General features: G+C 31.4%; 1 protein-coding gene across 1 annotated transcript in view; it reads left to right on the top strand.

The window, feature by feature from the left end:
- Positions 1–14,881, top strand: part of LOC107456724 (membrane metallo-endopeptidase-like 1) — a 60,580-nt gene that overhangs the window by 24,166 nt on the left and 21,533 nt on the right. Inside the window, exons 4-9 of the mRNA XM_043047638.2 lie at positions 1,288–1,347; positions 6,074–6,133; positions 8,335–8,496; positions 9,949–10,032; positions 11,216–11,421; positions 13,532–13,732. Of these exons, the coding sequence (XP_042903572.1) occupies positions 1,288–1,347; positions 6,074–6,133; positions 8,335–8,496; positions 9,949–10,032; positions 11,216–11,421; positions 13,532–13,732 (773 nt within the window). The remainder of the gene's footprint in view (positions 1–1,287; positions 1,348–6,073; positions 6,134–8,334; positions 8,497–9,948; positions 10,033–11,215; positions 11,422–13,531; positions 13,733–14,881) is intronic.

Genomic DNA, 14,881 nt, shown 5'->3' with positions numbered 1-14,881 from the left:
AACTGGAAATTAGTATTGAACCAAAAAATATTTTCTAAGTTACTATCTAACGTTAGAATGCTAAGTAAATATCTGTTATCATTTTTAAGAACTCAGAATTACAGAAAAAACAAGCAAACAAACAAATAAAAGCTTTCTAGTCTTATTCCAGCCCGAGTAGGCTGAATAGATACCTACATTTATCATTAATGTATTGCTCTATAAGTGGGAAAATTTGCATCGATAAAATAAAGGGAAGTTAACAGATCCACATCATGTTATTTATTGCTACATATGCATATGTTGGCTTGTGTACTCATTGCAAAGTATGGCTTAAAAGCCCTTATCAAATTATAGTACACGTAGCACAAGTCAGAGTTAAACATTACAAAATTAATCCAGAGTTATGAACCTCCGAACTTGAAACCTCCACTCTACTAACTACCACTCATATATGCGAACTTCTTCCATTTAAACGGGAGATTTTATAAACTTTTAAAAGGGCACTAAATTTCAGAATTTACTATTTTATATTCGGAGCAATAAATTTGATTCAGAATGATTTTTGATCTCCGCAATACGTAATTAATTTAAACAATTTAAATTATGCGTAATCATAAACTGCAAACTTTGCTGCGAATTTTTTATTTGCTTGTTAAAGTAAATAAGTTTAGATTCAATTTAATTGTTATTTCTCGCTATCAGAATTGTGGAACACTGCAACTTCCGGGTTAGCATCTACGAAAGCATCTTTCAAAGTTCTGTTATACGCAGGGCTGCCAACTACTAGGCTTTTCCAAAATATTTTGAAGAGTAGTAGGCAATCAAATACTAAAGCTTTCAGAACATTAGTTAATTTCGCCAACATTCTTGCCAACATTCTTGCATTAACTGGAACAAAGTGGGTTTTTATTTGAACTTTTGAATCATTCCCATGTAGTGGTGAGGAAAATAACTTAATATCAAACTTATTAAACAAAGAATCATATATTAAAGCATAAACTATGCTACCACTAGAAGAAACTTTTCTATTAAGCGTAATTCTATTAAGTTGATTTACCAGTATGTATTTTTTAAAGTTGGTTAGATCCTTGCAATTAAAAATAATTTTAAATTAAGTTTTTTGAACCAATATTTAAATACTTATGCATGAAGTGTGATGCAACTAGCTAAAATCTTGCGTGAAAAGTTGGCACACATGTTTTTCTTATTTTAATAAACCTAGATTTGTATAACTTATATTTTTTTTTAATATGTATTTGCACAAAAATCATCATATTTATTTCAGTTTGTTTTTCTTATCTTTAGGTTTCAAGCGAAAAAATGAGGGGTGCGTAGGAAATGATTGCAGAACTATCAGCAAGCGAGGTATTCGTATATAAATTTTAACATAATTTCCTTTATTTAAAACCTTTTTTCGTTATTTATAACATACTTTGTTATTTAAAACAACTCTTATTTAAAATTATATTGTCTCCTCTTTTTAATAAAACCATTAATAGTTAGCAATAACTTCTAAATAATACAGGATGCACTTTAAATAGGGTGAGGTGTATAAGGCTCCATAACACGCCATGAACTGTTAAAAATGTTAAAAAAATTATCACATCTCTATAAATATAAAAAGGGTAGTCTGTTTTTATAATATGTATGTTTGCTAACAATGCGGCACCATTTGAATCTTGTTTTTTTTTCTTTGGAAGTCGGCAAATTTTCATGGCTTGGTTTGTTAATGATCACTTCTTCCTGACATCGTGTAGCTCGGATGCAATATTAAGATACGAAATTTCATTGATGAAAACTATTGTTCAACAATTGTTTAAGATTGTTAAATGGTCATAGAAACATCATTCTCACAAAATGTTTAAAAATTGAAGCTAACGAAGCCTATGGAAACAATAGAACACTCTTAAAGCTCGCTAAATTCATAAGTTAAGTGCAAAATTAAAGAATGCTAGAACCAAATATACAGCCGAACATAAGTTATCGAAAATTCATGAAACATGAAATTAAACCGTTATTGGTAATTTTAAAAATAAATATGCTTATTTACTGTCCAACCGACATTTCTGTTGTAAATATTAGCAAAATAAAGGCGACAGCTATTTTAAATTAGTATTTAATATGAACTTAGAAATAAAAAAAGAAAAGAACGATTAGAAAAAGTAAACTCAGATATACAAGAAAAAGAAGTTGCCAGATTACAAAAGTGCAACTCTACAAGATAAACAAAAATAGCGTGAGGCTCGCTGATAGCATGCTCGATTTATAACATAATTTTAAATTTATTAAATTCTATCGCCAAAACTTTTTAATATCAATTATTAATAATAATAACAATAATTAATTAACATATTTTTTGAACACAAGTTTTGAATTCTCAAACTTAATACTATTATCTTTTAAATGAAAATATCATTAACTTTGTAAAAGGAAAAAAAAATCTGTTTGTCGGTTACTTTAATTTATGAAGTCGGTATAAAGTCAAGTTCTCCAACAAGTCGAGCGGGGAAGATTTCCGTATCGTGATCTGTGGTTGAATAATCACCAAGTCATGGAAACCTTTGGGCAATGGCCCGTAAGAAACTTAAAAAAAAAAAAAATAAAAATGAAAACGCAGAAAGGGACCAACTCGAAAGGTATAACTCGTAGCCACTCCCGGCCAGACATCTACATGTTTTTTTTTTTAAATTGCAAGTTTAAATTCTCTTTGGCACCTTGGCGATTGTAGTTGGCGTGACAGATCACGATACGGAAATATCCCCAGTCGAGCAACGCCATCTGACTTACACGGGTCACCGACTACCGATAATACATATAGGTACATCGAATATGACAATATCGGGAATATCATGCAAAGTGATAACTATAGAATGCCCGGTATACCCTGCGCTGATATTTTTTTAAGGTTATGTTGCCTTTGCCCGGTATTCTCAACACTGCTGATTAACATTATTGAGAATGTTGTTAAATTTGATTTGGGTAACAATATTGATTAATTAAAAATAATATAAATGAGCTTAATCGTTAAAATATCGTGATATATTTTTTGAAAATACATCGCGATATTAAAATTCGTATTTATTAGTCATGAGTGTTAATGCTTGTGAGGGGACAACTCGAAATAGCAGTTGCCAACACATGGTCGCTATAACCGATAAGTAGAAGATAAGAGGTTGGACATCTAAGTAGAAGATAAGAGGTTGGACACCTAAGTAGAAGATAAGAGGTTGGACACCTAAGTGGAAGATAAGAGGTTGGACATCTAAGTAGAAGATAAGAGGTTGGACACCAGCAGCGGATGGATGTCCCCCTAACGTATATAAATACTCACATTTAGGATTTAGATAAGTTAACTTTCAACTTTTGGGTGTCAATAATAAGGAAAGAAAAGCTTTCAGCAGCAAAAAAAATCTTTCGTTTAGGCTTAAAAAAATAAATAAAACTGGTTGGCAAGGTTTAGTTCATTTTAATGACTAATTAAACGCGTCAAATAAATTTAAAGGCTAAGTTTAACTTTTCAACCTTAGTACTCATTTACTTGGTTATATTGTCTGTCAATACCGCTATTAAACTATATAATTTTTCAATTAATTTTTTGCCTTAAAGCGTATTATTTATTGTTTCAAATTTCTGTTTGCTCTTTACTTATAGAAATTTGTGTATTATCCCACTATACGATCTACTTGTGTAATAAACATAAATTTTTTTATTTGTTGAGTTTTTTTTCCCTTACAAAAGAGAAAAATACAGCTATTATTAATAATCGCTTTTCCACTATAGTGATTTTTTTTAAGGTTAAGTACCATTACCGGTATACATTTGCCCGGTATACCCTACACTGATGATTTTTAAGGGTACGTGCCACCATCTGGTATACCTTACACAGTTTTTCTTTTAAAGATAAATGCCATTGCCTCTGTATTTTCTCTACTAATGTTTTTCTTAATATCCCCAAATCAATTATCGATAAGAAACCGTAATAAGTAAAGTAACTACATCATATTGGAAAGTAACGATAGCATATTAGAAAAATACCGAAATTTATAACATTGATAGTTTATTTAGTTTTGATGAAAAAAAAACCTTACAAATAAAATTTATTTGCTAGTTGATAATTTGTTTCATTATCTATCTTATAATTAAAGCAACGCAAGCGATTATTAAATTTTCAGTAATAGGCCGCAAGTTATTCAATTCCATTCTCTAAGAAGCAATTGTTTTAGAGAGTCCAAACTTTTGTTTAAAACGATTATGCATAGAGCGAACTAACGATTTAACACTGTCATTTTCCTAGCTTCTTAGATGCACTAACTTTGTCCGAGTTTTTTTTTTTGTCACACCCTGTAATTTCTTAGAAATTCTTTACATATTTCAACGCCAATGATCTTGTTCAGCACCCCTAAAAGTTTTGAGCGTCTACTTTAAAAACTGTTGGTATGTTTAGAACGAAAACATTTGCATTGTTGATTATATTCGACAATTGTCCTACATTTGGTGATTAACTCCTTCTAATTGACACTTGTCACGCCAATTGATCCTTGAGTGTTTCCTTTCCTTAATCATAACTTCTGAATTGACATTCTAATTAGTAATGACATGTTAAGAAATATTTTTAAGCATGGTAAGTGACCTCTCATACTTTTGAATGAAAGTTGATTACACTTTTCTGGTATGTTATGTTGCATGGTTACTTGCCTTTACTCACATTTAACCATTTTCGGGATGATAAAATTAAAACTATCCAACTTACTGATAATATTATGAACCACAATTATTTAAGGTTCTTGTTTTTCGACGATCGATTATTATAAACCATTCAAATGTTCAGGCTTTCCTTTTTCAACAATGACTTAAAAATATATTACTTAATTTAGCTAACAGCAAAGTTTGGTGATTTTTACTAGGATTTAATACCATTTTTTAAAGAGGAATTCAGTGTACATATACTGTCTAGCACTCACACAATGAGTACCAGACCTTAATGAAAGCAGTATCACCGAGAGTTTACCTCGTGATTACCAGGCTATACATTTGTAATGATGTGCATTTTGTTTTATTTTATAATCGAGATTGAACAGCCAAGCCAATTATGAGTTTACCTCTATCAATGTTCAATCTTGTAGTCTTGTAATTTTGAACCCAATATAGATGATAAGAGAACCCCTGGGTCAAGCACTAGGGCAAACTAGCCTTCGTCTAGTTTGCACATTTTGATTTAACTAACCTGCATTTGTGTTGCATGGAGAGGAAAACCACGAAAGCCATTTACGGTTAGCCAGCGGCAAAGGGATTCTAACCCATGATCCTTCTACCACTGAGGATATTTTACGTCGTCTGAACTGTGGCGAGCAGTGGGTGCAGAAATAATATCGACTAGCCAACGCGGGAGTTTGAACCCGAGTCTCCTCATTGGGGGGGGGGGATGACTGTCCCCATGACAATATATCTCCTGACAAACCACGGATCACCTGGAAAAATTCAGGAACTCGTATCAATATTTTCATGCAGTGGCTAAACATGTTTTAGCTTCAATTTCAACTTCTACTTGGGAGCAGAATTCGTACCAACCAGCGATCGCTGGTATTCGAACCTGGGTCAACTCATTGGGAGGCGAACACTCTATTACCTGAGTCACCTCGGGTCAAAGTTCTGTTTATTGAAAAAGTAGAATGTTGGGTTATGAAAACTTTATGCACACCAATGAACGCATAGTTTGAACGAGGAAACACTGTTTTATTACGGTGCTTTTGCAGACAAAATTTATTTAACCCTTTGCACTCGGATGTCCCCGCGGAGGCACCATCAGCAGTCATCACTTTAAAATTAAGAGATTTTATACCTTAATAATTAGTAACTACATTTTTTTAAGAATTTTAAAATTGTATAACAATAGAATATTGAGTATTTTAAATGCTGTAGTGCTGATAATTAAATGAAACAGCATTTGAAAATACTCGGAGTGCGAATGGTTAAATTACTCATTTATCTAGAGCAAAAAGAAGCTTCTACAATTTAATTTGAATTTTCTTTCACATTTAATTATTAAATGCTTTAATATATGTATAAATATACTTATATTATTTATTTTTAGGGCAAAATTATTTTGGAAAAAGATATCCTAGTTGTATTTCGGAATCATGTGTTCTAGCAGGTAATGTATTACTGAAACAAATGTAGCATGTAAGAGATACAGAAGTTATTGTACATAAAATTTGCATGTGTATTATGCATGTAAACGCATGTGTATTATGAATTTCGATATCATGTCATGCATTTTTAAAATCACTACTAAACATCATTTTAAGTATTCTTCGAAAGCATTGCAGTATTATTTCTAATGTAGTTGAATTTACCTATTTAAGTACAATACGTCTAAAAATAATTTTAAAACTATGATATTAATATTAAAGTAGGGTTATAGGATTTAGATCAATAGGATAATAGGGTTTATATCAATAGGGTTTAGATCAAATGAGTTTAAAATCTACTCATTTAAAAAACTGAATGCTTAATTAAAAAATAATTAATCATACATGCGATAATCATATTTCCTTTTAATCATAGTAGCTAGTTTTTATGCATTTTGCGCTTTTGTGAAGGAATTTTCCCAGCTGGTAGTGAAATTACTAACATAGTGCATTTTGAAGAAGACCAGAATTTTTTTATTTTATTTAATTTACTAAAACGTATAAATTGTAAAGCTCGGAGAGATATAGTGATAGTCCATTTTTTTCAATAGTGACCTTATTGTAACAAAAACTTCCTTAGTCTTTCACCAGATATGTGCTTTAAATGTTTTTGAAATTTATGCTTTAAAACAGTACATTTTACATGAATTCCTTATTGCTATTTATTCACAATATATTTCACCAAAAAACGTGATTTTGAACTATTTGAAATTGTGGTTTTTCATAAGAAATACAAATATTTTCTCACGAAATACAATCCCGAAATAATCACATGCTTTATCTTTGATTTGCCGAATAACTGCCCACTTTTATGGATTTTATGTAAGATTTTATTTTAAGAGATAACAAAATTTATGATTTTCTATTTAATGTTTGGATTTATAAATATAATTTGAAAAAATTTTAACCACCACTGCATATAAATAAATAAAATAAACATTTAAATAAATGATTATCATACCATGTTATGTTTAAGCTATGGCAAAATAAAAACGTAATTCCTCTAGAAATTGTAAATCAATTTTCAATTTATTACCGCTTGAAAAAATAATTCTTTATAAGATTAAAAGTGTTGACAAATATGGCAATATAAAATAATAATTGATTGTCAAATATGTGTCAGTCAACCTTATAATTGATTGCATGATGTGGTAATAGCTTAATAATTGACTGGTAGATGTGTGGTAGTAACTTATTGTCTTAATACTTAAATAATTGATTGGCAGATATGTGGTAGTGACTTAATAATTGCCTTCATTCTTTAAGAATTGATTGACAGATATGTGGTAGTAGTCATATAATTGACTTACAGATATGTAGTAGAAACTTAATAATTGTCTTATTACTTTAATAATTGCTCGGAAGATACATGGTAGTAGTTTAATAAATAACTGGTTGTAACTAAATCCATTTATGCCCAGGCACAAAATGCCATTTATATCTTTTATCTGAAAAGATTGAATGTACATATCGGTTTATATCAAGTGAATATTTCTTCGTTAAATCTGTCGAGTCGCAAAGTCCTCCATGTTCCCATAACTAATCAATACCACTGGGGGTACTGGATTGGAGATCGATCGTTCTCTGATCCAGGTCAAAAATTACGATCTGTGGATGAATGAATGGATGTATGAATGGGTCCGCCCTATAAGCGGGTGTGACGTGTGTGTGTGGCTGAAGACAAATTCTTTGCCATAGATGGTGCCACTGGAAAAAAAGAAACGCACCCTCTGCCTTAAATTTGCTCGGTTTCACCAAGCAGGCTTGCTAGTGTGGCAAGTGGCATTAGAAACAACAACAACAACAATATTTCCTTCCGTTAGCTTTCCCTTTAACTTCAAAAAAAGTAACGTGCATCATCATCGAAGCTTATTTAGGCTCTTGAGGCTGTTTACCACCTAAAACAGTAATGTGGCTTATTTCACATCTATATTATTAACATATTACGGAAACCTTGTTTCTGCAAAATTAATCCTAGCAATGAACCACTTCTGCTACCACTTTTTTTTAAAAAGGTAATTTTCATTTTAAAAAGACTCTAGATACAAATGACTTAATTATGTGACACAATTTTGATATTTATTTTGTTCCCACTATGAATAACTCTCGCAACTCTACTTATGCAATAATAATTATAGCGTGTAAATGTGTTACCATTTTTCAGCTGCAAAATTGTTGAAATGGCGAGATGACAACGTCGATCCATGTGATGATTTTTATAATTATAGCTGTGGAAATTTTCTGCGTTCTTATTCAATACCAGATGGGTGGGATTCTTTTGGAAGTATAGATATTGCAAATGAAGAAGTCGAGTTGAAAATAAAAAGTAAGCATACATCTTTTGCTATCATATCAATAGAAAGATTTACAATATTAGAAAAAAAAATTTTACGCATAAAAAATTTAAAAATTTGTGAAGAACTTATTTATTTTTTTTTAATGTAAAAGATGTTCGATTTTTTTAGGAGTTAAGAAATATTTTAGTGTAAGAAATATAGGAGTGTCGTGTGCAAACGGTAAAGAGCATTAAAGAAGTAGTAGAATAGAGAACGTTATTTAGAGAATATTTTTTTTTTACCATGAATAGATTTATTATTTTATTCAGCCTGAACTTATTTTAAAAATGGTTGTTTTCATTGCTTTATGCTTAAATTGTTCTTATTAAATCGGATCATAATTTAGAATAAACAATAAAGCATCATGTCCTTTGTTTGTATAAGAATTTTTGGATAATTAAAAAATGAACATATTAAAAATAATCGCAACGATTAAAAGAAAATTATAAGTTTTTTCTGAAAATTAAAAAAAAATTGTAGACGGTGTTAAACTTTTATAGGGCTGTTTTTTTCAAGAAATGTTATCTTAAAATAAATTTCAGGTTAAGATTGAATAATGAAAAGAATTTCATTTACCTTATTACCTAAAATCAAAGTCCAATTTTATATGGGAAGGTGGGTGGGATTTTCAAAATTTTATTTACTGTTAAGAATTGGCCGTAAACTAGAGCTTCTGTGCTCATAAATAACCAAATTTATAAGTTCTGAGTTTATGAACTACAAATAAACTCGCTGAGAAATGATCAAATGACTAATTTTTATACGCATTGGAGAAAATAGTTTTCCAGTTCTGGTTTCTCTTCTTGACCACACGCAAACCTATACTGTAAGTTACATTTATGTAAACATAACTCTACATTCGTATTTTTTGTATCATATGAAGTTGTTAGTAGGTGGACGCATTAATCATAATTGGCGAAATAGCTTCCCATGGACAATTCAAAACAGTTGACAAAAAATATTTTTCTCATATTCTTTTGAAAGGTTAAGATAATTTAAAAAAAAAAGTGATATTAGTGCTAAACACGAGGAGAAGAAAAAGTCACAGCTATGATCTAGAGTTCTAAAAGGGAAGCCACTTATATAAACAGAACAAAATAGAGGGAAATGAAAGGGTGACGTCATATGAGGCTTAAGAAAACATTTTTTTCACTTCATTTCTGATTCATTATTTTAATATTGTGGAGACAAAAAAGTTTCATTCCAATTTTTTAATTGATTTTAAAAGTATATTTTAAACCTAATATGTATAACATTTTGATCTTCTTAGTGTTCTTGTTATTACATAAAAAATATGTGCTTTCCTGTCATATAATTATTTCTAAACTGAGATAAAATTTTAATTTTACTTAAATTTGATCATGCATTGATATACAATTTTAAGAGTAACATTAATATTCTTAAAATGTTAAATAAATATAATAATTTATTCTAATTTTCAGGTATACTGGAAGAGAACGATAGAGTAAATGACAGCGTATCTTTAAGAAATGCTAGAACAGTCTACAACTCATGTATGGATTTAAGTAAGTTTTTTTAAAGTTTGAAAATTAAGAATTTATCACTTATGTAGAAACTTGTATTTTCATTGATTAAATCTATTTGTTCTTTATTCATGTATTTTCATTCATTTAATTTATTTGTTCTTTATTCATGTTGTTTTGCTTCATTCATATGTAGCAAAAAATTTACTCTCTCTTCATTTAGATATAACATACCATGTATGCGTGTATGTATGTTCTTTACACAAATTCACAATTTTGGACTTTTTCCTCTCCAAATTGGGAACACAAATGTTTTAGGACGCAGAAATCAGAAGTGTCGACATTAAAATTCCGATAACCACTATGACCACTACGAGTTTGCACTGCACACTACGACCTTGAGGATCTGCTTCCAATAGGATAGGATTTATCGGCAGGCGATTCCTTCGTTCATTTGAAATTTTATTTAATTTAAAAGATAACATCCGTGACTTAAGATAGCTTACAATTCTATATAAAAAAGTGTTCCAATTCGCATAATCAGCCGACCGGCCTGTGTAGGGGTTAGGGAACTGCCCTTGCACCAGAAAGGTTCTGGGTTCGAGTCTCGGGCAAGGCATGAATGTTCTTTCCTTCTCTGTACTATCTGTTCTTACTGTGGGAGCAACGTTGGTCCGGCTAATATGGTGCCCCTGAAAGAGTGGCCAACAAATCTGTCCTTCAGGTGCCTGTATGACCTAGGTCATTTTCCCGGTGGGTATTGGCAAAAAAAAACCATTCTAATAATCATTGTAATCATGAAACCGTTATTTTTGATGATTCGAAAACGGAGGGAGGAAAATTTTCCGGTTAAAATAGAAGAATATTTGGAAATTAATTCTTTAAAATAGAAATTAATTATTAATAATTTTTTGTAATTGATGTTCATGTTAAAACTATTATTATAAGATTCAAAACTAAGCATTCCCGCAACAGCCCGTTGTGGGTCAGGAGGCCATGGCGACGTAATTTCGCGACTAATGGCATGAATGTGTATTGCATTACACATTGACCACTTTCGCTTCTCAGGCAAGCTGGTACCCTACCATCAATTTTAAGATTTTTAGGCTTACAGACTTCGCTGGGGATCGAACCCCAGTTTTTTTTTAATGACAGTTCAGGATCTTAACCGCTGAGCCATCATGGCTCATTATTAAGTTATTAGTAACACATTTTTTTTCTTTAGACCATATTGAAGAAACTTCCTTGCTAGCCTTAAAGGAAGTACTTTCGAGCAAAGGTGTAGGGGATTGGCCTTTGCTTGAACCCGAATGGAAAGATTGTCGTTTGGATGTTGAATGGAAAATGGCAAAACTGAATGCTCTGGGAGTGGACTCGCTTTTCCGTGTTGACATACAATTCAGAGGAGATGATTACAAAGCTCAAGTAGTAGTAAGTACGTCCATTTTCCCATGTTTTAAATGTTTCATGCTTCTAAATTGTTTTTCATCTTTTAACAAATTGCATGCAAGAAAATTTTTCAAAATATATAATTCGACTGCTTTAGATTAAAATCTGAAGAAGGGATAGGGAAAATTTCACCAGAGCTTGTGCTGACTTGACTACAATAGCTACAATCTATATTATATAAAACGCTAATACGTACGTATGTATGTATGTATCAATAAAACCGATGATATTTCTTTTCTCGCGCTGGCAACAGTTTTCATTTTTAATTGATTGGATTCGGCGCGCAAGAGCACGTAGTGAGCAACCAGATAACAATAACCAGAGTGAGCATTATCAGGTTGTTCAATTCAGATTCATGCACTAAAAACATGACAATATTTAATTTAAACTCAATTAGGAATTAATTAATTAATTGAAGTGAGAATGCTTTAAAAGGCCGCTGTTGAATTGATATTTTTCTACTGGGAGCTACCTAAACGTCTAAAAAACGTTTAAGTGTTTGTATTGAATGCATTGAATTTTTTTATATTTCGCGTTTATTTATGCATTGAATTTTCACGCTTTAAAATGCAGAATATTAGTGAAGCAATATTTGATAATTTATTTTGCTAATATGTTTCTTATTTAGCTAATGTTTTGATTTTTTCACCATGTACAATCTAAATAGCTAATATACTTTTTTAAAAGCCAATAAGAACATTGGTAGAATTCTTCTACATAAGTACAATACTATGTCTTTGATGATAAAATACTATGTCTTTGATGATAATATATTATGTCTTTGTGCTAGAACATTGTGTTCATTGGCGAGCGAGCGCAGAGAGCCATGGTTCACGGCGTGAACCACATAGGATTGCGTAGCAATTCTCGGGGGTTGGCGAGCGTTAGCGAGCAGGGGGCGGAGCCTCCTAGTTTTATGAAATTCTTTTTTTATTTTTTATTTATTTATTTATTATTTTTTTTTACAACGAGCAATTGTAGTACTGAGCACATATCGCTTATGGGCTGTCTCACGAGGAACTCAAAAATCGTCATTTCAATAAAGCATGGCTTAAACAGATTCTCAATGTCCCTCAGTGGCCTAGGATGAAATCTGTTGCCATTTTTTCGTCTGATAACTGGCCACGATTGCCTGAAAAAACATCTATGTCGTATAAAAAACACGCGTTTTGAACTAAGAACAGGTGTAAATATTAAAATACACATTCTTTCAGCAGCAATACTAGCACAACTCATAATTCAACTTGAAGGTAATCTTCGTTTAAACAAACGAAAGCATTTCTTACGTATTTTGCTTAGCAATGAAAACTTTAAACCAAAACTTTTCTCAAAACTTGATTTTTTTGAGTTGTGCCGCTATGGCGATGTGTACTGATATTTTAGGTATTCAAAAATGATTTATTTCTTTTATTTCTTTGATTTATTTCTTTTAAAAATAGAGTGAAATGCTTTTTCTGAGTCTTTTTCTGTTATATTTATATATATTTAGTTTCTGATGCTCGGAATCATGCTTATTTCTCAATCAATAAATCAGATAGCAGTACCAGACTCTTTGTAATGTGTTTAGATATGGCTTATTTCAAACTAGATAACATCACTCATCAAACATGTATATTTTATTTCAAGTTAAAAATTGAAAATGAATACATATGTTGTGCATACAATTAGCTTTAAAAATTTTTTTGAATGAAAAAATAGGCACTTTTTTGGACATTTTCTTCAAAATTATGTGAACATTAGAGGTTTAAAAATAAGTGGGACAATTTTTTCCACCGCCCCTGACATAGTTTGAAATTCTTTTTGAAAGTTAAATGATTTGTTCGAAGATTAAGCGTAATTTTACACGATTAAGAACACTTCAAAAATTTATCTTAATGTGGTTTTCTTTATAGAAATCAAATAAATTCCTGTTTGTTGAAATTTAATGATAATCAAATGTACAAACAGACAAAGAAATGGACACGAATGCGAATTACGAGAAACATAGTAAAATGCATTCAAGCTCTGATAAATGATTACAAATTTATTGACAGATGCAATTGACGAGTTAAAAATGTAAGTAAAAATCACTTATTTAATGAAATATTTTCAGGTTGATGTTGCAGAACCCTTAATCGATGGAATCTGTGACGATGAAAACGGTAATTTAACGACTGCTTTTGAAAAAGCTGCTGAACACAGGCAGATACTCTTGTCTGTATTGGACATTTTAGAAGTGAATGTCACGAACACAACAGAGGCCGACATCGATGAACTTTTCGAGTTTGACTATCTTTTCTGCAATGCTACTAAGGTAAATAACTTTGTTTGTGTTGTTGATGTTGTGTCTTATGCCATTAAACAATGCTGACGAGCTTATTTTACGGCAGAGGGGTGTTCTGCTTCTTGTTTTCCAGTGGCTCCATTTATGACTAAGAATTCGAATTCGGTCACACGCTTACGTCACAGCTCATTTCACCACGGTGCGCAGCTTTTTAAAAAGTGCTTGAAGGTGCTTATTTTTGATTTTCGTTCTTTAAACGCCCTTAAAGGTGCTTTTTCATTGGGTGTTTTTAAAAAGTGCTTAATTTTCGCTTTTTCAAAATGAGAGTTTTTCCTTTATCATGTTGATTTTCGCTTCGAATTATGCAAAAAGACACAAGTTCACATTGTTCTATTCAACGTTTTCACAATTAATTCAACCACAATCTATTTCGGCGTATTGTCAGTTTGTAGCGAATGAAAACGCCATTCGTTTTACATGATTCAAAATTTCATGATTTTTGACAATTGTCAAAAACAATGCCAAAAGTTTTTTTTTGTTGACATGATGGTTAAAACAAGATAAAAACCGTCAATTGTCAAAAACTTTCCAACCCTGCGTAATTATGATATCTTTTAAAGTACCTAAAAATATTTTCGAGTGCTTGAAAAGTGCTTAAAAGGTGCTTATTTTTTGTTGAATAATTTGGCTACGCAGTCTGTTTACAGAAAGGACACGTTTTTACAAAATCCATTCACCCGCAGATCGTAATTTTGACCTGAACCAGAGCACGATCAATCTCCGACCCAGTACCCCAAGAGATATTGATTTGTTATGGGAACTTGAAGGACTTCGTAACCCCGACTGATTTAGCGTCAAGCGAGTGTCGAACTCCCGACCACTTGACCTTGGACGAACGCCCTACTAAGCTGGCTATCCCGGTTCCTGTGTTCTAGTTCTAATGACGTTAATGCCTCATTTGCTGTGATTGATATTGCTACTGATTCCTCAGCTTTTATTTTATTTTTATTATTTTTTTCACACTCTTAAATAATAATTTAAGCTTACGACCCCCAGCGTGTAGATTTTAACGATATGATTTGAGACAATGATTTAAAAAAATATTTATATTAAGTTCGATAATTGTAAAAATTACATTTGTAAAAGAAATTCTTGTGATATGTCGTATCAAGTTTTAAT

Source organism: Parasteatoda tepidariorum, chromosome 4 (genome assembly GCF_043381705.1).
Source record: "Parasteatoda tepidariorum isolate YZ-2023 chromosome 4, CAS_Ptep_4.0, whole genome shotgun sequence".
In the NCBI taxonomy this organism is placed as follows: domain Eukaryota; kingdom Metazoa; phylum Arthropoda; class Arachnida; order Araneae; family Theridiidae; genus Parasteatoda; species Parasteatoda tepidariorum.
The sequence above is the reverse complement of the archived record's forward strand: the minus strand, read 5'-3'. Positions and strand labels throughout refer to the sequence as shown.